A 27,003-nucleotide genomic window follows, 5' to 3' on the forward strand; every position below is an offset into this window, starting at 1 on the left:
AATTTCTTGTTAACCTAACATGTGAAAATTGTTACATATAATTATAAGAATCCGTTTTTGAGAAGTCATATAATTTAGACCTTGTATTCTGTTTTTAGTCATTTTCTTACAACCTGAATTTAAGTTATACCTTTTTCACGTACTGTTTTGGAAGGACATCTGTGTGCGCCAAAAACTAGAGAAACGATAAAGTTTCCGTATCGTATTGTGTAAAAACGCCATTTTGTAGCCTTTATGAAATTGGTATACAAGCTTCTAAAACACTTGCATAACTCCTTTAATAAATAATTATGAAAATAAACGAGTAACAGCCGTTTCATAACATTTCCTGGCCTGAAATTTGAAACAGCCTTAGTCATAATCAGATGGTCTGCAAATCACAGCCCCTATGATAAAATTTTCTTAACTATAAGTACATATATTTAATTAATTAGGCATCCCTTATTTGCATATATTTTGCGAATTCTTAAATGGTCTAAGTATACACAATATGTTTTGTAGAATTTTTGGTATAAAATAATTATCGTCTGCAATTAAGGAATTCCGCCCAGATAAAATGTGCTGACCTATTTCGAAGATAATATTCTTAAATTATAGCACAATTGTAGGTCACAGAAACTGTAGGTAGAAATGAAAATCAGTTTAAAGCTTGTGGTTGTAAAATATCTCTATAAATATTGGCTTTCTGTTGTTCAAAATGTACAGTATATTTTAGGATTCAATACTGTACCAGTTAAGTAACGTGTCAATGGAATCTTTTTCTTTTGTTTTCCTTCGCTTTGGTATTTATTGATGTATCGAATAATGTTTAAATTTAGAAGTATAAATCAATTTTTCTTTCAAGATGGACAGTAAAAAATAACCGGTGATAGCAGAATACCTCTAATACCCTAATTAATCAATCAATTACATACGTGTTAATAAGTGTACACCGTAATACCGCCAATAATATTGAGCAATATTAGTATATATGAATAATATAAATATTTTATAAATATAAATTGCTTTACTTTATTATTTCTTTTTCATTTCAGGTCTGAGGTAGTCCTCACAGTTGATATTGATATTGACCTATGCGAATACCCTTAGAGTAAAATACTCTCACGGAAGTACTCCAAAATAAAAAAAATCAAAACGGCTGTTCGAATCTCACGGTTGTTATCCAACTGTAACTGCAATTCTCATCTCACTTGTGGTTCTCTCATCGAATCTCTGTTTTACTCGACTTAAAATACTGGAAAAATATGTCTACAACAATGCGAACAACACTGCAATCAGTTCCTGAAACCCTACCAACTGAGAACGTATCAAATGGTACTGCGCCAGCAGCGGCAACGCCCGCGTCGACGGCATCAAGTGCCACCACCACAACATCAATGACTGCTTCAAACACAACCACCCACAATACTATTAGCACATCCTCGCATTCAGTAAAGGATCAGCAGCAGCAACAACAGCAGCAGCATGACTCGGCCAACGCCAACATTGTTTCACTGCCACCAGCGACAGTCGCCGCCGCTAACACGACAATGATGCCGATAATAACGTCCTCGAATACAGCCAGTACCAACAGTACTGTGGTCACGCCGGTGGCAGCGCCATCAGCTCCCGCGTCAAATACAGCAACCAACCACTCACACCAGCACAGCCATCAGCACCACCATCATGTGGCCAACAATATGACCACCGATGGAGCGCGCCTGTCGAGTAATAATGCGACTACGGCGGCCTCTGCAATAAACCACCATCACCACCATACGCCTGGAAGTGGTGTTGGTTCGGTAGCTCCACCTGTTAACAAAAACGTTTTAAGCACGCACTCGGCTCACGCCTCAGCTATAAAGCAGCGAACATCATCTGCCAAGGTGAGTACTTCCTTTATATTTTAGATTCATGATCATTTGTCTTTGTATCCAAAGGGGTTTTTCCATTGTTTGTAGTCCATATATCGATGTGGACCGTCCTGTAATATGAAAAGTATACGTCCGAAACTATTAAGCTTAATTTAATACGAATACGATCTGTGTCAGTAGAAGATCAGGGTAATTTCATTCAGATTCATATGTCCCTATATCATATCATATTTGTGTACGTTTACAGCCTTTCATGACATTTCAAGAAGTGGCAAAAGGGAGGTGTTGTTTTATTGCATTTTTTATTTTATCCATAATGTAACAAATGCAATCTGTATACGTAAACAGCTACCTCAATATATTTTTTGGGTGACATTTTTAAACTGGTTAAAAGGTTTTTCAAATATTCATCTCCAACAAAAAAAAAAATATATTTATATGTGCGAAGTTTATCCAATATTCATCGAGCCAAGTCCCTGTTTTGGAGCTATCGAGTTAATTTGGACAATCTTTGTTATCAACTATAGCTCTATTCTCTTTTTTGACAAGTAGGATGTATGGGAAAAGACAAACCATCAACCTATTAACTTAACTCTCTGAATTAATCAATACTAAATACTTTGTATTGGGAACAATTAAATGTATCTATAAAGCCTCTTTTTATTGAAATATACATTTAAAAATAAAATTTTAGCATAGCCCCGAATGATCGATGAACTTTTTTAAATTAATGAACATACATGTCACGGGTAACTATCCTAAAGTAATACCGTTTATAACATAAAGCCAGAAAATGTCAAATGTGGGCACAAATCTTTTTTTGTCTTAACTCAAAAACTCAAAAGATATTTCTAAAAAAAATTATGGACTGTAGAAAGTGTAAAGCTGGATCACCCCCAAGTGACGTCGTAGTCAGACAGGCAAATAATTTGCATACAATTTCGTCCAATTTCAGAAATACTATAATAAGACTTTTGTACCATAACACTGTATATAGTATTGCTTCCATCCTCTACCTAAAGGGTGAAAAGGTATATAAGCTCAGTGCGAATGTATGTAACACACAGAGGGAAGCGTAGCAGGCCCCCCAAAGTATATACATATGTATGTTGTTAAAATGATATTTAAGAGTTAACCCCATTCGACTCTGAAATCCCGTATTCTTGTTTAGCGTTTGTGAAAGAAGTAGTATGTTAATAATTTTGTACGTTGCGACTACTGGTAGGAGCCCCGAATGTTAGAGTAAAAATATTCAATATTTGTTTCAAACCAAATGTAAGTATGTACATACATATGTATAGTACATACTATATATACATTTTATCCACATTTGTCTTTTTTCAAGTTAAAACATAGAATTTGAATTAATAGACTTTTCTTAACTATGATTTTGTAATCACTGTTTAGATTTCCATTTTTTGTGCTTATAAATAAGCTCTGCCCAACCTCATCACACACACATACACTCCGCAGTAGCGCATCTAATCATTGATATGTACATACGCACACCCGTGCTTAACGAGTTGTGAGAGTGTATTTGTATCTTTAGCTAAGCAGATATTTGTACAATACCAATACATGTAATCAACTCTGCGTTTCTCTATTTCTCTGCTATCCACGCTCATTTTTTCTTCAGACATGCTTGTGGCTTGTTTACTCAAAGCTTTGAGATCGATTTATTAAATCCATGCATTCATATTCCAATGTATTTTGAGGTTCCGATCCACCCCCCACAAAAATTTTTTTTTTGAATTGCAGCTTCGTTATATTTTGAAAAGCACAGAAATAATAATTTTTGCTCGCTACACCGAAGCTCTCTGGGAGACTCTCTTTGAAATCGAAAAGTTAAAATTTTTATGAGTGGTTGTGATTGTGTGCGACTTGCATCAATGGCTGTAAATACGTGCGTTTGTGGCTATGTGTGTGTGTGTGTGTGAATCACCTGCACTACGCCTTTATACGGAAAAATAATTCGAAAGATTATTTATATGTTAAATACTTCCTTTCGGGGCGTGGGTGATTGTTTTTATTTGTTTTTGAAGATTGTGGCAATTAGTATTTAAAAACCGCATTCGTCAGTTTAGTTATGCCAAAGCCACACAACATCGAGGGAACCAGAAGAACTTTGCAATACACAGAGCGTCAGAGCCAAAGCCCTCACACTGCGCTCAGCATGGCATGGCGGCCAGTGGTCGTTCAAAAGCTTGTTTTAGTATTAAGTTCCACTTCATTCGTGTGGTCACTGTGTCGCGTTCGCCGTTGCTGTTGTGTCTCGTTATCGTTAAATAAAAAGTAGTGAGCGACGGTTTTCCTCAAAATATGTAGTTGTAGGTACATACTTATGTATATAGGTACTTTGTATTTGTTATTTTGATGCCCTATCATTGGCATTGTTATTGTTGTAGCGGGCCTTTCGTGCAAGGGTAAAAGTAGTGTGGAAAAAATACTACAATGTTCTGAGCAACGCTTGTCTTGTCTTTGTTATTATCGTAGTTGTGTGCGTCGTTCCGTGCTGCGCAGTTCGCCATTCATCTCCGTACTCTGCCGTCGTTAAATGAATTACCGCCGCTATTCGACAACAAAATCCCACTAACAATTTCAATTGGATAATTTTGCATCCATCAAAATCTGAATCTCTCGACCCTTCAATAACTAATAATTACGGTTAATAGCCCGGAGTTAAAGTTTAATTCAAGTTTGTGTGTACGCGAAGTTACACTCACACGAACGGACTCACTCACGCACGCAATAAAAACACGCACGTGCCCATTGTACTTGTATAATAACGGTGTCGTCGTCTATTTAAAAATAAATTCGGTTAAATAGTGTTTAATTTATATATAGTATATACAAGCATACATCTGTCTTGTTATATATGTATGTACATACATTTGTGTGCGTGGAGAGCGCAAAAATAGGCGTTGCGAACGGCGACAACAACTAAATAAATTATCAAAGCAGCTGAGCAATTTATGTGGACTCATATGTGTACATACACATACATATATAAATACAAATTAGCAAGGAGCACTAGCAAGAGCTACACATCATTTTGATCCAGCTAAATAAAAGCAATTGCGAATGATAAGTTAATTTAATTATAGAGTATAAAAAGTAGCATGGTGCAACAAGCAACAAGACAAAACGAAAGAAGCGCAATAATAAAGGGAAAAAATGAACACACATTCCGATATACACATATGTATGTATACAGATAAAGAAGTGAACAGACAGCAAACAAGTGGAGCTTTAACGTAAACGAGGTAACTAGAAATCAGCAACACGAACAGCCACAACAACAATAAGGCAGCAAGACATATAGAGAGAGAGAGAGAGAGCGAGCGAAAAAACAAAACACAACACGTAGAGCTTTTTCCCCAATGTGTGTGGGGCTTCGTCGACATCGTCATCATCTTCATCCGTGTCTCCAACATTCTGTGCCTGCTTCTTCGTCTTTCGTTGTCTTTCGTCTTCTGACCGTGCTCAAAATTGTAGCCCAACCGCAAATGCTTGCGTTCCAACTTTGTGGATTGAGTTTGTGTGGAAATTATTATCGTATCTTTGGCATACACACACAAATATATGTGGATATGTACATTCTACGTATGTATGTATTTGGTTAGATATTTAAAGTGCGATAACTGATAAGAAAACGCTGTATACTGATATTGCTTTTCGGTTCGTTGTCTTTCACTAACTTGGACATGTAACTAGCAACGCGCAACAAGATTGCAAAAAATAAATAAATAATAATAATAGTAATAAATAAAACGCAAGTACATAGTACAAATAATCATATATAAGCGGAGCAGACACAAATAGAATGAATGTGAAAATAATGGTTGATTCTGGGTCTGCGACAGCGGCTGGAACTGTGAACAGATCTGGCATCAATTTTCATTTGTTGTGTTGTTAATGCCCTAATAGAATTAAACAAGCTGAGCTTGACAGTATTCACATATACTCATACATGAATACTACGTATCTAGATACATACATATGTACATATGTAAAAACTAAATAAAAAACTGCTGCAGTGGAATTGTGCTTGCGAATGCCCACTTTAATGTGCACATATGTATAAAAATATATATGTATATATAGATATGTTTACATTGCGCATACGACCGTATGTCGTTAATTTCCATATTTATGCGTGTTCGCTTATTGAAGCCGCAACTTCTGAAGAATATGCTGTCAGTGTTAAGCTTTTGAATTAAAAAAGCCTATATTTGCAAAAATAAACCTGTGACAATCCAAAAACATTTATAAATCATGGGTCAAACGAGCAGCCATCGGCAAATGCACCCGAGCAGTCACAACAACAATAACAACAAAGACGATGCATCTGAAACAACAGACTCAGCTACAACACATTTCTCAAATCGACGTACATCGACACGCAAATCAACATCATCAAAGAATCATTCAACGGTTGTGCAGCCGTTAAGAAAGGATGATCTTACCATTTTACGCGACTCATTGCTCCGGAATGGCAGCATTATGCGTAAGAACATGGGCGATCCCATACGGCGCCCTGTAACCATAAGTGAGCTAAAACCGCAGAGTAATTTGCCGGCGAGCTGCATTGTCTCGGATGCTGTTGGCGATATTAGTCTGAGTAGCACGAACAATCTGACAAGCTTTCAACTGAAAGGAGACCGTAGCGCGAAAACCGAAGATCTGGCCGCGCCAGAACCAGCCAAAGAGAGTCGCAATGAGTTCTACATTGTAGGCGATGGATATCATAAGACAGACCACTGTTATTATAGGGGTCCAAATGGAGATTATCACAAGCTACCCTCGGATTCATTTCACAAAATGTCCGAAGGATGTTTTGTGCGAATGGCGGACGGTATATTTCGGCGTTTAGAGATTCCCGCTAAACCACAGATATCGCGACGCTCCTCCAAACTTGACAATATGGGTGGCATTGAATGCGACGCCGGAAGTGGGAGTGCTGCCAGCAATGTGAAAACCCAGTTAATGAAGTTTTTAAAAAGATCAAAAAGTCATACGCCCGCCACAATCGCAAAGCTACAAAAAGACAAAGAGGAGGTACGCAGTGAGCGGAGGCAGCGACTATCGAATGCCATGCGTCAAAAGACGCTTGCTTTAACAACAACAATGAGCTCCGGTCAGAAACAAAATACTCCAAGCAGTTCAAATGTTGGCAATCGAAACAATAAAATTGTAGTCACCATGATCGAGAACGGCGGTCTGCCCATTGTGGCCACCAGTAAGGCGGAACGACCCAAGAATAAGGATGGGGCGTCAGCAGCCTCCGAAAAGGCGCGTACTTCGAGGGTATGTAGATAACTATTAGTTAGTAATAGCGTAATAATAGGTAGAGGGCGGGAAGAGTTAGGAATTTTAATTTACACCGCATTAGCTCCTCCTTTGTACTGTTTTAACTGTTTTGATTTGTATATGTCAGTCTTATTAATGTTTCCATTACATGTGTTTGTTTACAAAAGATCATTAAATACATATACAATTTTCATTAATTTACCATGTGTGTTTCGGAATTATGCAATTGCGGAACTGTGTATTGGCATCGGTTTTGGCTTTCGTTTAATTTTCATTTATAATATCGTCCTGTTGTGCTAATATGAGTGCTATTATTTTCCTAATTATTTTTATTTTCTTTCAGATTTTCTGTTTACGTTCAAATTTTAGACCAAAATTATTATCATACCATTATTATCATATTCTGATTGCATTTTATAAAAATTTAGACTCAAATGAAATCCGCGTTCAATTTATATTGAGTCGAAAGTCTAATTCACAATTTGCAATATTTTGTTGAGGAAAAGGTCTTATACAAATTTTGTATTAATGTGTAAGGTTTACAAATCTTTAATTATAAAAATTGGCATTCAGCTTATAGTTCAATCATATAGCATTAGAAGCCAAGCTCAACAAATATAAAATAAAAAAGGACTACACAGCTACAAAATATTCTTAGGAAATTCGTAATAGTTTCAGTAAAGTAGTTAATCATGTCGCCAAGGAAAAAAGGGTATGCTAAGAAAATAGAACGTACTTGTATGTATTTATATACCCAATGTTAAGGTAAATTTGTGATCAGTGGTGAGAGAAATTGAAATAGACATGTTCGTTTGATTATCCGTCTGTCGGCTTTTCTGAAAGCTTTTCTTAACCAGACGCATACCAAGTTAATTGTAAACTTTATATTTATTTTTTATCATGGCTCACTATCTTCCTAAGTGCACTAAAGTTGTCATGAAAATTATTGTTGCATTAAAGTTTATTTGAGTTGTAGAACTGTGGAAAAGCGACCGGGTACCAAGTGTCCCTTCCCTTCTTGATTGTTGTTGTTTTTTTTATACTCTGTACCCGTAGGGTAAAAAGGGTATATTAGATTTGTGCAGAGCATGTAACAGTTAAAAGAAAGCATCTCCGTCCCCATAAAGTATATACATATATTCTTAATCATTATGTCGGGAGAAATCGATCTAGACATGTCAGTCTGTCTGTCCGTCTGGATGTACGCCTGGATTTCGGAAACGGCTGAGCGCACATTAACCAAACTTGGTATGTAGACGCTCCTAGTCCCAAGGCAACACGAATTTGTTTCATATTTTTTGGTTTTCCTACTCTCCCCGCTACAGAATTTCGTCAATATTGTCCACATTTCAAAAGCTACAAAATTTGCATAAAATTGTGGCCCTCCTCCTCAGTTCTATTCTATTTACATAACCCTTATGAAGCTTATAGGCTTAAAAGTGTCTGCAATTTCAAAGTGTTGTATTTAAAAGTTAGGCTTACGTCGCTACAATTGTTGTAATCTTCATTTATTAGGTTTTCTGTATAATTGCATGTGGCTTCTGCCATATAAGTATTATAAATCATTCTATATACTTGTGTAGCAGGAGCAAGTATTAACAAATAATCATAATGTAATAATCATGAAAACAAGGTGACATAGTCTCATGGTCTCACCGTTTTTAATTTTCCTTATTTTTAACCTTGTGAATAGAAGACTGTTTGATCTGATTTGTGAAATATCCAGAAGAGATTGTTGTACAGTTTTTTTAAATGATTACTATATATATATATATAAGATTGAATCATTGCATCATATATCTGCTAACGAAACAGGATAAAGTATATTTACAAGGGAATGTAAGCTCCCTGAAGATGACGTATATACATACATATGCATGAATATAAGGGCTTTTTTTTTTTTTAAAGTGGTTTCTAACCTTGAATCCCCCATTTTCCCAAGTCCGAATTTTTTCATTAAATTTAAGCTTTTTTAGTAGAAAGGTTCAAGTTACAGTTACAATAATTTATATTGGGCGATCGCGCAAAGCCAGCTTTTCCAGCAGCTTCAATAAAATATTTTAATACGTCGATATTTACGTTTATTATCAGTACTTATGAGCAAACTTTAACGAACTTTCTTACATATGTACAGTGTATATGTATACTATATGTAGTATACGTCTATAAGTATATAATTTAAATAGGAACATAGCGTTCGTTAGTAATGTTTTATATAAATCAGAGACGAACTCGCTGATTTACGTCAGAGGTTTGACAATGCTTTGAGTCTTAGCTCAAAATAACGCACACATATGTATATTGTGTACATGCATACACACTTCTATGTATGTTTATATGAATGGGCGTGTGAGTGTGTGTAAGCTACTCTCGAGTGAACGTTTACTTCTCAGCGTTCCGCTCAGGTGATATCAGTTTATTCACACAGTTATACACATAAATACACACACACGGCCAAGCACATTTATAAATCAGCGCTCCGAACGGGCTCTTTGTCAAGAAATAGACAGATATGCCAGAAGTGGGCTTTCATGATGTGCTCCATGCGTCTGTGGTGGTGTGTATGTGTGCGAGCGTTTGTTTGTATGGGTACAAAACAAATACTAACGAAAGCGGCCCACGGGAGAACGTCGGTTATTCACTAGCGTTGTTATACCCTGTACCCGAGGTAAACAAGAGTGAATTGGGTTTATGTACATGTATGCAACAGACAAACAGAAGCATCTCCGACCATAAAATTATATTCATATGTTCTTGATCAGCAAAACCAAGTACCTCTGCCTGAATGTCTGGATTTCAGCTACGGCTAAAACCTACATTTACCAAATTTGTATGTAGACTCTCTTATTTAATATGCAATACTAGTTCTTATTTCTCCTTTCTTGCATTAAAGAATTTAATTAGTACAGCTTTTACGAAATAAATATAAAAAAGTAAAATTTATGTGATTCTCTACTTCTATTTCTACTTTAATTCAAGTATTGGCGAATCATGCTAGTATAACACATCCGGTAGACGTTGTTTTTGGCTACAGTGTATTCTGTAGTCGGGCTTGCTCGACTGTATCATTGCCTCTTATTTTTGTATGTGTGCGTGTGTATGAGTATTGAGGCCGTCGTCGTCTGTTGGTTGATATTGCTGGTAGTAGTGCTGGTATCGACGACACTCGGAGTACTCGCACTCCAGTTGTTGCTGTGCTGTGGCTAAAGTGGCTGTTGGCTGCAAGCTGCTGAGTTGTCGCTGCCTGTTGACTGTAGTTGGCTTTTAGCTGATGGTGTTTACGTCAGAAACGTTAAACAAATTTTTAATAGAAAACGGAATTTTAAAACAAATCAATTATGCGTATAAATAATAAATAAATAAATGTAGGAACTTATTTATATATATATATATATATGTATATACATATATAAATACGAGTATATAGTATATAAATATATATATACATACATACGATGCAGGAATAATCAGCTACATATACTCGTGCATATATATGTATATATACGTATGTATATAACTAATGATGAGCATAATGCTACTAGGGCGCCGCGTGTGACTGATAAGATATCTGATAAACATCAAAATCGCGATTGCTGTACGAAAATAAAAAACGAAGTGAAATATCGCCGCCTTATGTATAAAGCGAACAAAGCATTTGTTTTCTTCTAGCGAAAAATTCGACTTTAATAGTCTAAAAAAGTAGTTCATTTGCTTTCGACTTTTAAGTACACATTTGTGTGTATGTGTGTGTATTTGGCATGAGCGTTTGTGTGTGAGTGTGAGCTTTTTCCAGCCAATGTTCCCAGTTGCTCACTCAAGTGACTCAAGAAAAAATTAACTACAAGTGTAACTAAGTTGATAAATCTATCTAAATACTGAACTAAGTACAAAAAAGAAGGGGAAAAAACTAAATGAATCATAAATATAATAAGAGCTTAAAAGTTAAAGAGTCAGCTAAATTGCCATTTCTGGGAGAGAGCAAAGCATGAAAAGCGTGACACAGCCTGAGCAACCGGGAACTTGAACTGAACTTGTGCAACCAAGCGCTGAAGTGTGTGTTTGAGTGTGTATGTATGTGACAGCCAACATTAATTTAAACGCACACTTACACAGGTTGCGCAGGTGTATGTGTGCACTTGCTCTCTCCCTAGAGCGCTCTGCGCTTGCGTGTATGTGTTGATTTCAGTGTCACTAGCGGAGATAGATTAGCTCTTCTTGTTGACTTTTGTTGTTAATACCTACTTATACATTTATACAGACACGCATGTACATACATACATATAGGTATATATATATACATATATATGTATATATTTATATACATGTATTTCCATGGAAATACATTCCATATATGTGTCACTTTTACTAGACTTTACAATTTTAAGTCCCAATTATGTACATACATACATATGTATATCATTTTCAAAATCTAAATACTGTTCTTATTATCTACTACTATAAAATCCCATTGCTGTTGCAAATTTTAGAAAGCAGGAGAATAGCGGTCGGAGCGAATTAAAGTAGTTAACAACCCAACCGCACGCAAGCGGCAATAGCAACAAGCGTACATATTACTTGTACATACATATGAATGTGTCTACGTACATATATATGTATGTATTTATGTACTTATTAATGTACATTCATACATTCATATGTGTATGCATACACATATACATACATATATATATATATACATGTATATATATACATATGTATATATATATATTAAGCTTCTGTACACATGGGAAGGTGATAAAGTGTAAAAATAACTGTAGGAGAAGCGGTAAAAATGTTTAAAAACTTTGCTGAATAAGCAGTAGCAGTGATGTGAAAATCGATGGGCGGCAATGAACAAGGCCCGAACAATCTTTACAACTTTTTCGCAAAACTTTACCAGTTACTTGTTGCTATTGATGCGCAAACAACACACACACGCACACTCGCAGTCTGTGTATAATGTTCTTTCATACATATCTGCATACATATAAAAAAAGACAAAAGCATTAATACAAAAAAAAAAAATAATAATAAAATATTAAAAAGTGAGCAAAAGACGACGTTAGACAGAGAGAAAAAGAAAAAGTTGCAGCAATCTCCTAACTCGGTGAAAATCATAGCAGCAGAAACAACGTCGTCAACATTCAACACAACAACAAAACAAAGAAGCTATTCCGGAAAGAGACAGTGGTAGTAATAGACGGAAGAGAGTGAAACAGCTAATTTTATATTGTATTTTAATAGTACGGAAGTGACAAGCGCTATGGAAACGCCTGCTGATCTAAATCGCGGCGATACAACGCGAAAAAGCGTACGCCTGCATGCAGCGAAAAAAGGATTGGCACCAGCGCCACCGAAACTATCCCTACCCGCTAGTAATAATAATAACAAGAGTGAAGACTTGCCAGTAGAGAAGCTAAACGCCACCAAAAGCATACTTCTTGCCTCATCGTCCCCAAAACCAGCAGCCAGGAAAAAAATTGATCTCAATTTAACGACAACAACGTTAGACAGCGATGGTCCCGTCCAGCTACGTCTCTTGGCAGCACCTCTGCCCCCCCGTGTCGCTGTCTCGGCAATGCCAACGCTGCACACTGGGCATCCTTCTGCAAAACCGATGTCTGTCATGTCCACCGAGGATGATGTGGGCGTATCATTCGCCTTGGGCTCTATAGAGAAGCATATCCACAACGTTGAGGAGAGCTTTAAGCAACAACAGCTGGCCGAGAAGCAACAGCAGCAGTCCCAGTCGTCCATGGATGTGATGAAAATGGAAATAATGCGCAAGCAAAGCAAACGTTATGGCGAAACTGAGAATCTGCTGCGACCGGGCATTAGCGATATGTCCTCAGAGAATGATTTTCAATATCTGGGCGGACGGCGTGCTGAGTTTGACGACAGCAATGAGCAAATGCTCTCAGAGTTTCAGCGTGGTAGCGATGGGCGGAACTCAATTGGTGCCTATTCAAAGAACACATCAGCAACGCCCGGAACAGCGAGCTCCCTAAAGACAAAGTTGGCGCGCACTGCATCCGATACGAAGAATAATGATACTGTCCTGGCCATGCGTGCCACACTCAAGCATAAGCAGCACCAGGACGATAAACAGCATGCATGGCGCCCATCGACATCTACAACGACAAAGGCTGCTCCTACGCCGGCATCTAGAAGTTCTGTAACCGGTGCCTATTCTTCAGGCCTTAGTGGCAAGGTAAGCGGCAGTGGCAGCGTTGTAGATGGTGGCACCTCATCCAAATTGACGGCTACGACAATATCGGCTGCAAAACGCCGCGAGGAGAATTTGCGTCAATTTGAAGCGCTGTTGGCACAAAAGTCCAACAATCGTCAGGGAACGTCCAGTGCATCATCGTCCGGTTCCAGTGCTACTCCTTCGTCCCGGAGACGCATAGAGCGCCCCATTGTGGCGCCCATACCACCATACAATTCCAGTTCCGGCGGTGAAGCAGCAGCGCGCTCGATAACGGCTGACCAAAGACCGGCAGCCACAGCGACGGGTCATCATCGGGTCGCACCTGCAGTGGCTGCCAATCGCAGCAATGTGTACAGCAACACTGCTGCCCAGGTAAACTGCTCAAATCAATCACATCATATATACCCATCTAATCATATCGAAGACGTACTGTGATGCGAACTAAACGAAAACATATGTAGTCCGATTGGGGGAGAATATTAGAAGCTACTTTTATATAAAAATGCCCCGCGCAACCATTTACACCTGAAATAAGATTCAAATGTTAATATCGCTTTTCCTTCTTTTTTTAGGGTTCGCCGAATTTGCAGATGCGAAGTAGTGCACCGATGAGATGGCGCGCAACCGAGGAGCACATTGGCAAGTATAAACTAATTAAGACGATCGGCAAGGGAAACTTTGCAAAGGTGAAACTGGCAAAGCATTTGCCCACTGGCAAGGAAGTGGCAATAAAGATTATTGACAAAACCCAACTGAATCCTGGGTCACTACAGAAACTTTTTAGAGAGGTCAGTCATTTAGTCACACATATGTTCGATTTTCCTATATTATAATGGTCACGATTTAACAGGTTAGAATAATGAAAATGCTTGATCATCCCAATATTGTGAAACTGTTTCAAGTAATCGAAACGGAGAAGACATTGTATCTCATTATGGAATATGCATCAGGCGGCGAGGTGTTCGACTATTTGGTACTTCACGGACGCATGAAGGAAAAGGAAGCGCGCGTTAAGTTTCGACAAATTGTTTCGGCTGTGCAATACTGCCATCAAAAGAGGATTATACACAGGTAATCAATAAAATAATAATTACATGCAAAGAATTTCCAAAAATATTGCACTTACAGAGACTTAAAAGCTGAAAACTTGTTACTGGACAGTGAATTAAACATAAAAATTGCCGATTTCGGATTTTCAAATGAGTTTACACCGGGCTCTAAGCTTGACACATTCTGTGGAAGTCCACCATACGCGGCGCCAGAGTTATTTCAGGGCAAAAAATATGATGGACCAGAAGTAGACGTCTGGTCATTGGGTGTTATACTGTATACGTTAGTGAGCGGTTCCCTGCCTTTCGACGGTTCGACCTTGAGAGAGCTGCGCGAACGCGTACTCAGAGGCAAATATAGGTACGAAATAAAATGTTAAAATGCATGTCCTTGAGTCATAAACTGATTGATTACTATTTTTTATAGAATCCCTTTTTATATGTCGACTGACTGCGAAAATCTGCTGCGCAAATTTTTGGTACTGAACCCCGCCAAGCGTGCTAGTCTTGAAACAATCATGGGCGATAAATGGATGAACATGGGGTTTGAAGAGGACGAACTGAAACCGTATATAGAGCCAAAACAAGATTTAGCCGATCCCAAGCGGATAGGTAAGACGGGTACTGTATACGCAATTCATTACTAATATTATTAACGAAAATGTTGTGGAGTTGCCTGATAAATGTTATTATTGTTGTTATTATAATTAAGAAATATTTAATTCTTATGTAATTGCTTATGTGATTTTTTTAAAATGAACTTTCCTACATGCGTTGTTTAATTATTTTTAATTTAATGTATAGCTTTCAAACGAACGAATTACCAAACATCAAAAATATTTAATATTGTTTGATTTAAATGCTGAATTAAAATTTCCGCATCCTTTAACCGCAACTATTTTTTATTTTGTAATTAATTTTATGATTTTTTATGAGCTATGGCTGACTCAGGACTAAAAATTTCGGTACACGGAAAATTTATCTGTCGTAGCTGTAGAGAAAATCTAATCCGATATCCTTAATTTTATGTGTTGTAATAATGTCCAAGTGTGGCTCGGTTTACATGTGATGCGATATCTTATCCGTAGTTTCAATTTTAAAAATTTCCGAAATATGTTTATGAAACGCGTTTTCCACTTCATATGTAAACAGGGCCTGTATGTACGATCGCACAGAATAAGTTTTCATATTTGAGCTATATATTTATATATATTTGTATATTCTTCAAATGCAGCGGGGATACGTACCGGTGCACAAAATGCGTTTTCGATTCAGCGCAGTGCATTTAATTTGATGTTAATGGTGAAAATTCTAATCGGAGAAGGGAGTGCTTCAGTCCAAAATGTAGGAATCTTATTTAAATAAATGATTCTGGGACGGCACACTAAATTCTTCATTAATTGCTACCCTTTCTTCTCTTTCTCACTTTCTGTGTCTTCTACCTATCTGCTTAACATCTTTCTCAAAAAAAAAAAACAAAAAATAGAACAACAACGAAGAGATTAACATACGAGATCAAGAAAACAACAAAACGGACTAAAAACAGGCGGAGCTGTTTATTGTACACCTTTCTTGTCCAACTTTCTATGGGAATTTTTACGTTGATTTAGTTGTATTATATGTACTTATAATGTTATTAGGTACAGTACTATATATGAGAGAAATAAAACCGTACCGTTTTCTTACAATCATTTTAACGAGGCAGCCTGAATAAGTGTAATGGGACATAGCCTATTAATGCTATATTGTGTTACGTTGCTTACGTTAAATCAAAGACAAAAACATAGAAGCAAGAAATTATCATTTACTAAGTTTATGTTTTACACTTCATCAAATAAATATAATGAAAATAAAAGAGCTAACTTAACGGTGTGGCCATCAATTCTAAATTATAATTATTTTTTTGTTTGTATGCGCAATATTTACTTTTATTTTGTTAACATTCAAATGGTACAAGTTTATTTTTTAATTTTAACCAAGGTATGAGGCATATCTGTACAGACCGCTTTATTGATTTGAGATAGAAGCTTCATTTTATTACTTTTACTTTTAATATATCTCTGATGTCGAGGATTTATTTGTTAGTGGTATGCAAAGAGCTAATCCCACACTCTAGAACATACTATATGTATGTATGCATGGACAACGTAAATTTATATATTATTTATACCAATTTAAGCTAAAAATTAGCAATCTTCGTTGAAATTGTATGCTAATTAAATTCGCAAATATTGCTGGTTTGCGTCCCTGTCCCTGTCCCTGAGGTACATATCTCGAAATAAATTAATTCTAATTAGCATAGGTACGAGTACCGTTACCGCTATAAAAATACCGGTTTATTATGAAATGAATTGCGTCTAAGTTGACGTTCTTTGAAGTTTGAACTGAGCATTTATTTAAATTGAAGTTTAATTTTTATTTGATTTGTTTGAAGTCTTCAATGAAATCTGTATAATTTATTGCAAATATCTAAAGCTATAATGATTGTTAAATAAATTGTAGGGCCTGCATGTTGTGTGTGGCTATTTTGGAATGGAACTTGGGATCTCTATATCTATTTAATTAACTGATTAATATTTTATATGGGATTGATTGATGTTGTTTACAAATTTGATGTCACCAACACTGTTTAAATTCCTCTCATTTGTCATTCTTGCAATATATGTATATCCATAATGCAGAAGCCCTAGTCGCTATGGGTTACAATCGGCAAGAGATTGAGGCATCGCTCTCACAAGTGCGGTACGACGATGTGTTTGCCACATACTTGCTACTGGGACGAAAGAGCACTGATGTAAGTGGATCGAGTAGTACGAGATCTAGGTAAAATACGATGAATTGTTTTCTTTTTTATTGGATTCATGCAGCCGGAAAGCGATGGTTCACGATCTGGCTCATCATTATCGCTTCGCAACATTTCTGGTAACGATGCAGGCGCGAATGCCGGCAATTCGGTCGTGCAGAGTCCCACACACCGCGGCGTCCACAGAAGTATTTCGGCATCGAGCACTAAACCTAGTCGCCGAGCCTCGTCTGGTGCGGAAACATTGCGTATGTATGCTGTGGCAAGTTTTGTAATATATGCTCAATTCTTTCATTTCAGGCGTTGGTCCCGCAAACACAACCACACCCGTTGCAGCCACAGCGGGCGCTGCGGGCGCGGTCAATCCCAGCAACAATTATAATGCTGCAGGATCAGCAGCGGAGCGCGCATCAGTGTAAGTGTTGTTGTGTTGTACATGAAATGTACAGAAGTATATTAGGTTTGCGGGAGCTGAAAAATGTAACAGGCAGAAGAAGGCGTGGCAGACCCCACAAAGTATATATATTCTTGATCAGTATGACGAGACGAGTCGATCTAGCCCTGTCTGTCTGTCTGTCCGTCTGCCCGTCCGTATGAACACCTGGATCTCAGAGACTATAAGAGATAGAGACACCAAATCTTGCACAAAGATGCCTTATGTGTGTACGATATACGAGTTTGTTTTATTTTTTTGATTTTCCCCCCACTTCCCCCCTATGGGGGTTTTCCCGATTTTCCATTCGTATAATCGCCTACATCTCAGAGACTATAAGACCTAGGAACACCAAATTTTAGTCTAAGATGCCTTGTGTAAATTTTCTCCCTCCCCCCTCTCCCCCGCAAATCCCCCAACTCCCGTAATTCTTGGAATTTCGAACTAAAAGTTTGCAAATACCCCCAGTTATTATGTGTCCGTATGCCAAGTTTCACTATGATAGACCGATTTAACAAGAAGTTATAGCCATAAATATAATTTTCTTAATTTTTTTTATTTTCTATAATTATTGTAAACATATGTACAGAGTATTTCAAAGTCGGGACACCCGACTTTAGCTTTTTCACTAGTTTATTGATGCTATATTATCTTTTGATATCACATGAAAATCAGATAGTTTAAAAGTATTGCAACATCTTAATTGAGATTAAAAAATATTAATCATTAATTTGTTTTAATAATATCAGAAAACAATTATAAACCAAGAAACATTTTTATTTACACTCAGAGGAAATTCGTATGTGTATTTTTGACAATTAGTAAGATAAATTATTCTCAAAGGCTTTCTTTTACAACAAACTAAAGAATATACCTTCTCGACACTCTAAATAACAAATACTAAAATACCGGACAATATATTAAAAATATATACAATATTAAATAACATTTTAACATTTTTCCGAGCTTTTAATGACCCGCATTATAGAACAAATATATATATATAATAAGTTATTCAATGTGGCACCGCATTCATTAAATAAACTTTAGTTGGAATATGCAATATAGGACATTATGATTGAAATTTGTATTTTTTTTCACGTAGGGGCAGCAATTTTAAACGGCAAAACACCATCGACTCCGCAACGATTAAGGAGAATACGGCTCGACTGGCCGCACAAAACCAGAGACCAGCGTCAGCCACCCAGAAAATGCTCACAACGCCAGACACATGTAAGAGAGACACAACTGCCATATTTATTTGAATATATGTATTATTATTAATAAAATGTTTCTACAATTGCAGCGTTGAATAGCCCTGCGAAGCCACGCACAACTGCGAAGTACGATCCAACTAATGGCAATCGCACGGTTAGCGGCACCAGCGGCATTATGCCAAGACGCTCTACCACGCTATATGAAAAGACTTCGTCGACCGAAAAAACAAATGTTATTCCTGCAGAGACAAAGTACGTAACCGTTGTTGCCATCGGCATCTCAGTTGTATACGTTATGCGTACCTTGTTTCGTTACAATTAGTCTAAATTGTATTGCTGTTATTTTATTTTAATGAAAGTGTCGGAAATTTTGGTTAAGATTAATTCTCGCATAGTGCTTCTGAATTGGCTGCATTTGAATAATGCAGCTTGTCATTAGTCAGCCTTTCAGTATAACCAGTGAGTAGAATGTGTGTTCCTTAGTTTATTATTTCTCCTCGGTTTTCATATTAGAGTTGCACAATATCCACAAGACGGCTACCAAAAATAAAACACGCATAATACAAGTAAGCAAACAGTGTGAGAAGTTAAGGCCTTTGTGCTATACTAATGAGTCTAGTATGGTTTATTATATTGTACTGTGACGTTAAATTATGCACTATTCAGTTAAATATGTATCTTTTATTTGCGGTGCATTTTGCACTGAGCGAAATTTCCTTTTACCCTTTGGTTTCCCAATTTTTTTTTGTATTTTTTTTTTTTTAAATCAATACCAAAACTAAATCCAATACCAATACATACAATCCACCAATTTACAATTCTACAACTCTCTGCCACGACCATTCATTTGTGAACCAGCAGTGGATCGACAGCTCCTGCTGGGAAGGGTCATACTAAAAGCGCGTCTGTTTCAAGTCCTCGCCCCTCAACAGACGGATGCGTCTCAGTATCAAACGACCCACTCGGAACGAGGTATACACTAATTGTAAAATTAACAATGCAAAACTTAAACGCATTTCTGTATATTTTTCGTTACCCCCAACAGATTGTGTTACTTTATTATAATATGATTATTGTCATTTTTGATTTCGTGAATTTAAAAAATTGGCTGCTACTTTTTTGTTTGTAAAGGGACGATTAGTTTTTGGACTCTATTCATCAAGTGCAATGGAACCAAGAATAAGAACTACTACACTCATAATACATGCCTATACATACTAATCACTATAGGGAACTGCAACTCTTGATTTTAAACATTCATAGAGTAGATTGCTTTCATAATTGTCACATAGTTCGAATGCAAAGCACTAGAACACTAAATAGTTATTCATCGTTATACTATATATAAAGAAGGATACCCTAAGAAAAAAAAAAAAAAAAAAACTAAAACAACAACAGTTTTAATTATTCCAGAAAAAAATCTTCATACATACATACATTATATTCAAAAATTGTTCGTTTATGATACTTCAATCCAATCATAACTATGTTCTATTAAAAAAGATTAGGAATTTGTTTATTTTGATGCCCAATCTAATTGTTTTAATACAAGGACTGAAACGAAATTTAAATACGCAATTAAAATAAGGTTAAGGGTCTACACGTTTACCTAAATTAATCCTATTTTATTTATATGACGTGCTCCAAGCGATCTGCTAAATATCATTTAAAATAATTGACATTGACGGATTTACTTTTCGATACAGTCCTCGTAAAGCGACGTACAATACCGGTACATACATTATATATATATATATATATATATATATATATATATATATATATATATATATATATATATATATATATATATATATATATATATATATATATATATATATATATATATATATATATATATATATATATATATATATATATGTATCGTTTCGTATCGTTATACATATATGTGTTACAATATTTGTAGCGTTTATTTACGATGTATCTATTTTGTTTAATACTCTATTTGTGCTGTACATTTAAAGATATAGTCGTTGTTAGTTTTGTTCTTGATACTATTTCATCTTAACGATCTAACAATTTGATCAATTGAATAATGTAAATTTCTTATCTTTTCATGTTTTATACAATTTTGAACATTGTCTGTTTACAAACCAAATGTCTAATTTTGATAACTACTACACTACTACATACATCCATTCCTTGTGGCGTTTAATATCCGCAACTACCAATAACACGCCCACCACCTACGAAAAATCTACAACAACCTTCTGACTTCCTATCGACGTTCGTTTAATTATTGTACTACTCTACTACTACTACCTTTTGTTTATAAATGCAAACGCAAACTGAAAATTCGACAAACCAACCCAACTCAAATCAATCTTAATCTAAAACACACACACCTACATAAAAAAAAAACTATAACAAAAACAACACAAACCAATCTTAATTGAATTGAAAATGAAAATGAATTTGGTTAAAACTCGAACCAAATCGAATCAAATTTCGATTCGAAACGAAAACGAACAAACTTCGGTGAGTGAAAATGCAATATAATATGATTAAGAGATTTTTTATGTGCCTTATCTGAAAGGGGCGCGGCAATGTACACAAAATATACGTAATGCGAAGTTTTGCAATTTCAATTCAACCTTACCGAATAAAATTGAACAGAACTGATAACCTTTAATGAGATTTACCTAAATAAGTGTGACTCGCCGCGCCCCTACGCAAATAAATATATATATTTATATACATCTAGTATATGGGCGTTATATTCTGCATTTTAAAAAATGATGTGCTCTTTAATTTCGACGACATGTACGTCAATGTGCAGTATTTAAAAGCGTATTAGTTTTTACTGTTCAAGTTTTTTGGGTTTTGGAAAGAAATTCTAACCTGATCAATGAGTGAATAGTTTTTGATTAGTATCTGCATTAAAAAAATCAAGCAATATATATATTTATGAATTTCGTTAGATAAAAACATCTTTCTTGTGTTGTTTACAAGCATGTTAACTGGCATTAAAATTCATTTCAGTTTTTTCAGTTTCATCATTTATTTTTTGTAGTATACACATTTCATATAATTAAAACAAAAAGAAAAAACAAATAAGAATGTTATACGAGTGTGTTGAAAAGCTTTTAAACCTCAATTGAATGTCATTGCTCCTCAAACATTCTGTTTCATCCCATTTCGATAATTTCACAATTGTATGCCAATCTGTGCATTCTCAAGTAATACTTCCTTCTATGGGACCAGAGGCATGCACATTTAATGCTTCTATCATATCTGCCTAATTTCTGAGTTTTATATTTGTGCCATAAAAAACTAATAAATGTTTCAATAAGTGGACGAGTCTATCTTTAAGCACATAAAGTCTGCCCTAAACTCTCTCTTACACACCACTCTCTCAATCTCTCTCTCTCTCTCTCGCCTGTTCTGTTGTAATATTTTTTTAAACTTTGTTGATCATATGTCCGGTATAAATGTATGTATTTAATATCTTCATAACCACATAAAGTAAAAATAGGGCTGTCCAAAAGTAAATCTAATCGTACTTACATATGTGTAAATGTACTATATATAAGTATGTGTTTATCTAAATATACATACAAAAATACATACTAATAATAGTTCATTTGAGTGTCAGGTTATCAATCTTTAGCATGTTGCTGCTAACCTTTGTAGTTTCGATCCTCATCATCTACTGCATTAACCTATTCAATATGCAAAGTACACATATTTATGTATTTGTTGTTAATCATTATAAAGTGATCATCCCTTTGTAAAGTCGTCGACTTGCCATGCCACTAATTCTTCATCCATTTTTCCTAAACAATTTAATTTTATGAAATTGGTTATATTTTATTTTAGCTTTAAAAAAACATATAAGTTAGATAAGTGCTTGTTTTTCCAGAATTTTTACATGATATATTTTTCTTTTATTTTTCTTTTCATTTTGTTTATGTCTACAACGTGATTACAAAAAAAAAAATCAAATATAAACCTTTGATTTCCGTTATCAACTTATTGCATCGAAAAAATTCAACCACAACTGCTTGAAACGCGCTGCTTTGTAACCGCCCTTAACATGTCGTCATTACAAAAACAACAAAAATAAATAAATAATATAATAAAATAAATTAAAAACTTTGTCAACCAATCGAAAACCTTATGTCGTGCAACGGATCGAATAATATCGACATAACGGGCTGCACTACTCATCGCTTACATGTATTCGTACATATACACACATACGATCACGCTCACACATCAACTGAACACCGATGCCAATGCCACTGTGAAAACATGCATCTGACGCAAACCGACCTACGATCGATAACCAAAAACAATAACGATTATAATAACGATTCCAAATCGATTACACTACTCTGCACAATTAACAAATTGAAAAACTTTATACTGATTTGAAACATATTCATTTTTTGAAATGCGATTCATTGGATTTGATTATACTCCGACGAACTATCCGATACGATCCGATCCGATTTCCATTCATTCGTGCGCGTGTATATGTACTGTCAATTTGTACATACATATATAGTCTGTTCGACCGACTTAGAATGGCATCGGCTGTTAAATCAAGCAGACACTTTCCGAGGAATGTTCCATCACGTTCAACCTTTCACTCTGGTGAGTTTTCTGTTCACTTATTTTTATTAGTTTCAATGTAATAATTTAATTTATATCGCAAACTTTATGGAAAAAAAATCTAAAACGAAAATATGCATCTCGTTATCATAAATTAATAATATTTAGGAAACTTAGTTATGTATTTTATTTGGTATTAATTTTAAGATCAAAGGCGAACCACTGCCATGCTGCTTCAGTTTGCTGAGAGCTTTCTGTTCTCCTGCATGTCTACCTCATGTGATTCAATCGATTCTGATAATTCTGTCCATTTGCATTTTTATTTATCAACCAAAACAAAAAGCAACTTAAAAACAAAATCATCAATCCGATATCTGTACTGTCATTCAATCAATTCGTGATTAGTTGGATGTGCCTTTAGTTTGTCGTGCTTTGTGGTTATACTTGTATTCTTTTCATGGCTTTTCATTTCTGCAATGTTTTTTTAAAATTCATTGATTCGAGTCCTGCACGTTTGTCTGAGTTGAAGAATGCTTAAAGTTTTGTTATACTTGTATAAATCTTTTGTAGGATGTGTATTCATAAGTATCTGCCCAATGCATTAATCTGTCTATACATAAATGCATTCAAGGCTCTTTTTAATCGGTTAATGTAAAATGCAGATTAAAAAACTATTCATAATTAAAGTTAATTAATCCCGCGAAGACGATACCTTCGGTTTTCCCCGAAGCTTAGCATTACATAGGAACTACCTATAATTAAATGGACGTCCGATCTACATCAGCTTAAAAAATATTTTGAAATTATGTTGTTATATGTCGTTTGGGTGGAAAAGCGTTTGTTCTTAAAAGAAGTGGGGTTTCGATTGACGCAGCTGTGGACTAACGGACCCGGATATAACTAGATCAATACGTCTCGTCGTGATTTATGATAACATATATGCCTATATAAAACTAAATGGATATTATTTAAACCCTAAACTCTAAATACTCCTATATATATGTATATGCTATTGGAAAGCAAGTGTGAAGAGTTATTTAAAATAAAATAATAATCCCCACATACATTTACGAATGCAAATGTTTATTTAGTCTACTGTTCTTAAAGATTCTGATATGTTTGGTAAGTCATAGGATTCGAAATTGGAATCCGTTTTAATTATGTCAAACTTTACACAATAAATTCCCGATGGTATATACATAAATAAATGGTTAGCTAAACTCTTTTTTAGTGATATGAAATAATGTCTTTCTAGCTTAATCCAAAAATAAATACAACTTTTTATGCAAGATAGCACAATCATTACGATTTTTTCATCAGATTGAAAATACATATGTATCCTGAAGAATTTAGCACTTCTTCGTTTTGTAGGCTAGTACAAATGAAGTAAAAAAGAAACATAATTCTATATATGGGCTTGGGCATGCGTTTCAATAATCTCCAATTATATCCCAAATAGGTCAAACCAGAGCTCGAAACAACACAGCGCTGGAATACTCGGGAACAAGTGGCGCATCTGGCGATTCACCCCATCCGGGTCGCATGAGCTTCTTTTCCAAGCTATCGTCACGTTTTAGCAAACGGTAAGTAAAAATTGCTTAGAGCTGGCAAAAATGTTCAATTCCACTTCTTGGTTTAACAAATACTACAAGAAAAGCAAATGCAGTTTAAATTCGATTTTCGTTTTAATTTAGTTTTTAATTTTTGTATTATATTTTCGTTTCATTTTGAGTTTTGTTCTTTACAATTTTAAAATTAATATTGTTTTAATTTCATTTTATGTTTCATCTCATTTGCATATCAACACATACGCATACTTATGTATTTATATGTTGGTGTGTAAGTTTTGTAGCAAACGCGTTTTTCCATCTATAATAGTATGTATATATATATATACATATTGTATGTACTACTTTTACATAAATGCATAATTAAACGAGACGCAAAGCTCAAACCTGCTGCTACCAAAAATACAATGCAACGCCCATTATGAGCACAATTTTGTAAGCAACAACAGCAAATCGTATATTGCGGTTACAGGCGCGTTTTTAGCTTTCTTTTTGCGCAAAATATGTCATATTCGAATGTTCTCAGTTTCTTGCCTCAAATATTGCCAATAATTAAAACTTTCAATATTCTATAGAAACTATAGAACACATATCTCAAATGTTGCACACTTTAAAAGCAATTTAAAACTATTTTTGATTACAAGAGACTTATCTAGCACATTTAAAGTAATGCACCCATTTCTGCACTCATTTATGGGATAAGTTTTCTTTTATCAGTCTCTTTACGGCACCTCATAAATGTACAAACTGAATGAGGGTATTTTCAATTCCTGAAAATCAAAATGGATGTCGAAGAAACTATTTTTTTAGTAACCTCTTATACAGGCAGAGATGATGTTGTGTTGTGTTCATATTATTAAGCTAATTTCAATTAGATTCCTTAAAAGCAATGCCTAACATACATTTTTGGTTGCTTTTTCATGCGATTTAAGAAGTTTAAAAAATGCATTTAGTGCTAGGGAATGGTGTTTAAATACGGGAGATGGGCAGAGAGAGCGTAACAGGAGCTTTAATCTTTAAACATAGATTGGTCGTATGAGCATTCATAAATTATGTCTGACCAGAGAGTCCCACAGCTCCAAACAATTCCCTTACCCTTAACAATGCTAAGACCAAGCTTTGAAGTTATAGATGTAGGAGCACCTTTCCCTTCCGCAACCGTTACTAACAATTTGTTAATTGCGATTCGCCCTAAAACAAAAATACTTAAATATATAAATATCGATCAAGAAAAAAAGCATTTACATTGGATTGCATGAAGTAAAAAATTTGTTGGAATAACTTATATTTTATTTATTAACTATTACACTTTTGTTATTTTTAACTTGCACTAAAGAGCATACATATAAACACGTATATATATGTATATACTATATGTATACCTTTAACATTTGACATTTCTGTTTATGTTAATTTCTATTTATTTGAGCTGAAATGAAAATATTTTATGCAAGGAACGCGCGTAATTGTATTTGTACATACATATGTATGTATGTAGATACACAGATACACGAACGATTGCGCACATATACACAGTCACGCATATGCCCACAATGTTTTGAATTAAGTGTGAATTGGCAAATGCACATATACATATATGCATAAATATATAGCGTGCATATGCAAATTCAGATGAGATAAAAAAGATTATTGAAATGGTCGACGACGCATGCTTTTTATATATATGTACATACATACATACATACCTACATGCATACTTATGTACTTTGTAAGTCTATATACGTAGTATACGTATATATATAAATATATACCCATTCTATCTCACTCAGTTATAGGCAGTTGGTGCAGCTCAATTGTAAAGATAAAGCTCGGCTTGAACACACAGAGTACACAGTCTTTTTACTGCAAGTTCTAAAGCTAGATTCCGTTAAAAGACTAATATTTACAAAACTATACATACATACATATGCAACTGATTGCTAAATATTCGATATTGTACTATAAACTGATCTTGGCTAAA

The 27,003-nt window shown here is 35.3% G+C and overlaps 1 protein-coding gene across 19 annotated transcripts in view; it reads left to right on the forward strand.

Annotated features, from left to right (window-relative positions):
- The window catches only part of LOC115622336 (MAP/microtubule affinity-regulating kinase 3), a 32,751-nt gene that overhangs the window by 2,696 nt on the left and 3,052 nt on the right, over nucleotides 1–27,003 (forward strand). The window contains exons 1-14 of one of the 19 annotated variants that reach the window (XM_030516345.1): nucleotides 10,323–10,528; nucleotides 12,064–12,353; nucleotides 12,408–13,746; nucleotides 13,947–14,162; nucleotides 14,225–14,445; nucleotides 14,503–14,784; nucleotides 14,851–15,044; nucleotides 17,105–17,217; nucleotides 17,291–17,474; nucleotides 17,527–17,641; nucleotides 18,765–18,892; nucleotides 18,966–19,128; nucleotides 19,738–19,848; nucleotides 24,924–25,037. In XM_030516345.1, the coding sequence (XP_030372205.1) occupies nucleotides 12,427–13,746; nucleotides 13,947–14,162; nucleotides 14,225–14,445; nucleotides 14,503–14,784; nucleotides 14,851–15,044; nucleotides 17,105–17,217; nucleotides 17,291–17,474; nucleotides 17,527–17,641; nucleotides 18,765–18,892; nucleotides 18,966–19,128; nucleotides 19,738–19,848; nucleotides 24,924–25,037 (3,161 nt within the window). In that variant the 5' untranslated portion in view covers nucleotides 10,323–10,528; nucleotides 12,064–12,353; nucleotides 12,408–12,426. Of the gene's footprint in view, nucleotides 1–1,034; nucleotides 1,866–5,497; nucleotides 7,161–10,322; nucleotides 10,529–12,063; nucleotides 13,747–13,946; nucleotides 14,163–14,224; nucleotides 14,446–14,502; nucleotides 14,785–14,850; nucleotides 15,045–17,104; nucleotides 17,218–17,290; nucleotides 17,475–17,526; nucleotides 17,642–18,764; nucleotides 18,893–18,965; nucleotides 19,129–19,737; nucleotides 19,849–23,407; nucleotides 23,497–24,913; nucleotides 25,038–27,003 lie in introns of those variants that run through there. The other 18 variants (XM_030516337.1, XM_030516251.1, XM_030516267.1 and 15 more) reach the window with 18 other exon arrangements.

This window comes from Scaptodrosophila lebanonensis, unplaced genomic scaffold (genome assembly GCF_003285725.1).
Source record: "Scaptodrosophila lebanonensis strain 11010-0011.00,11010-0021.00 unplaced genomic scaffold, SlebRS2 tig00000001-arrow-pilon, whole genome shotgun sequence".
In the NCBI taxonomy this organism is placed as follows: Eukaryota; Metazoa; Arthropoda; class Insecta; order Diptera; family Drosophilidae; genus Scaptodrosophila; species Scaptodrosophila lebanonensis.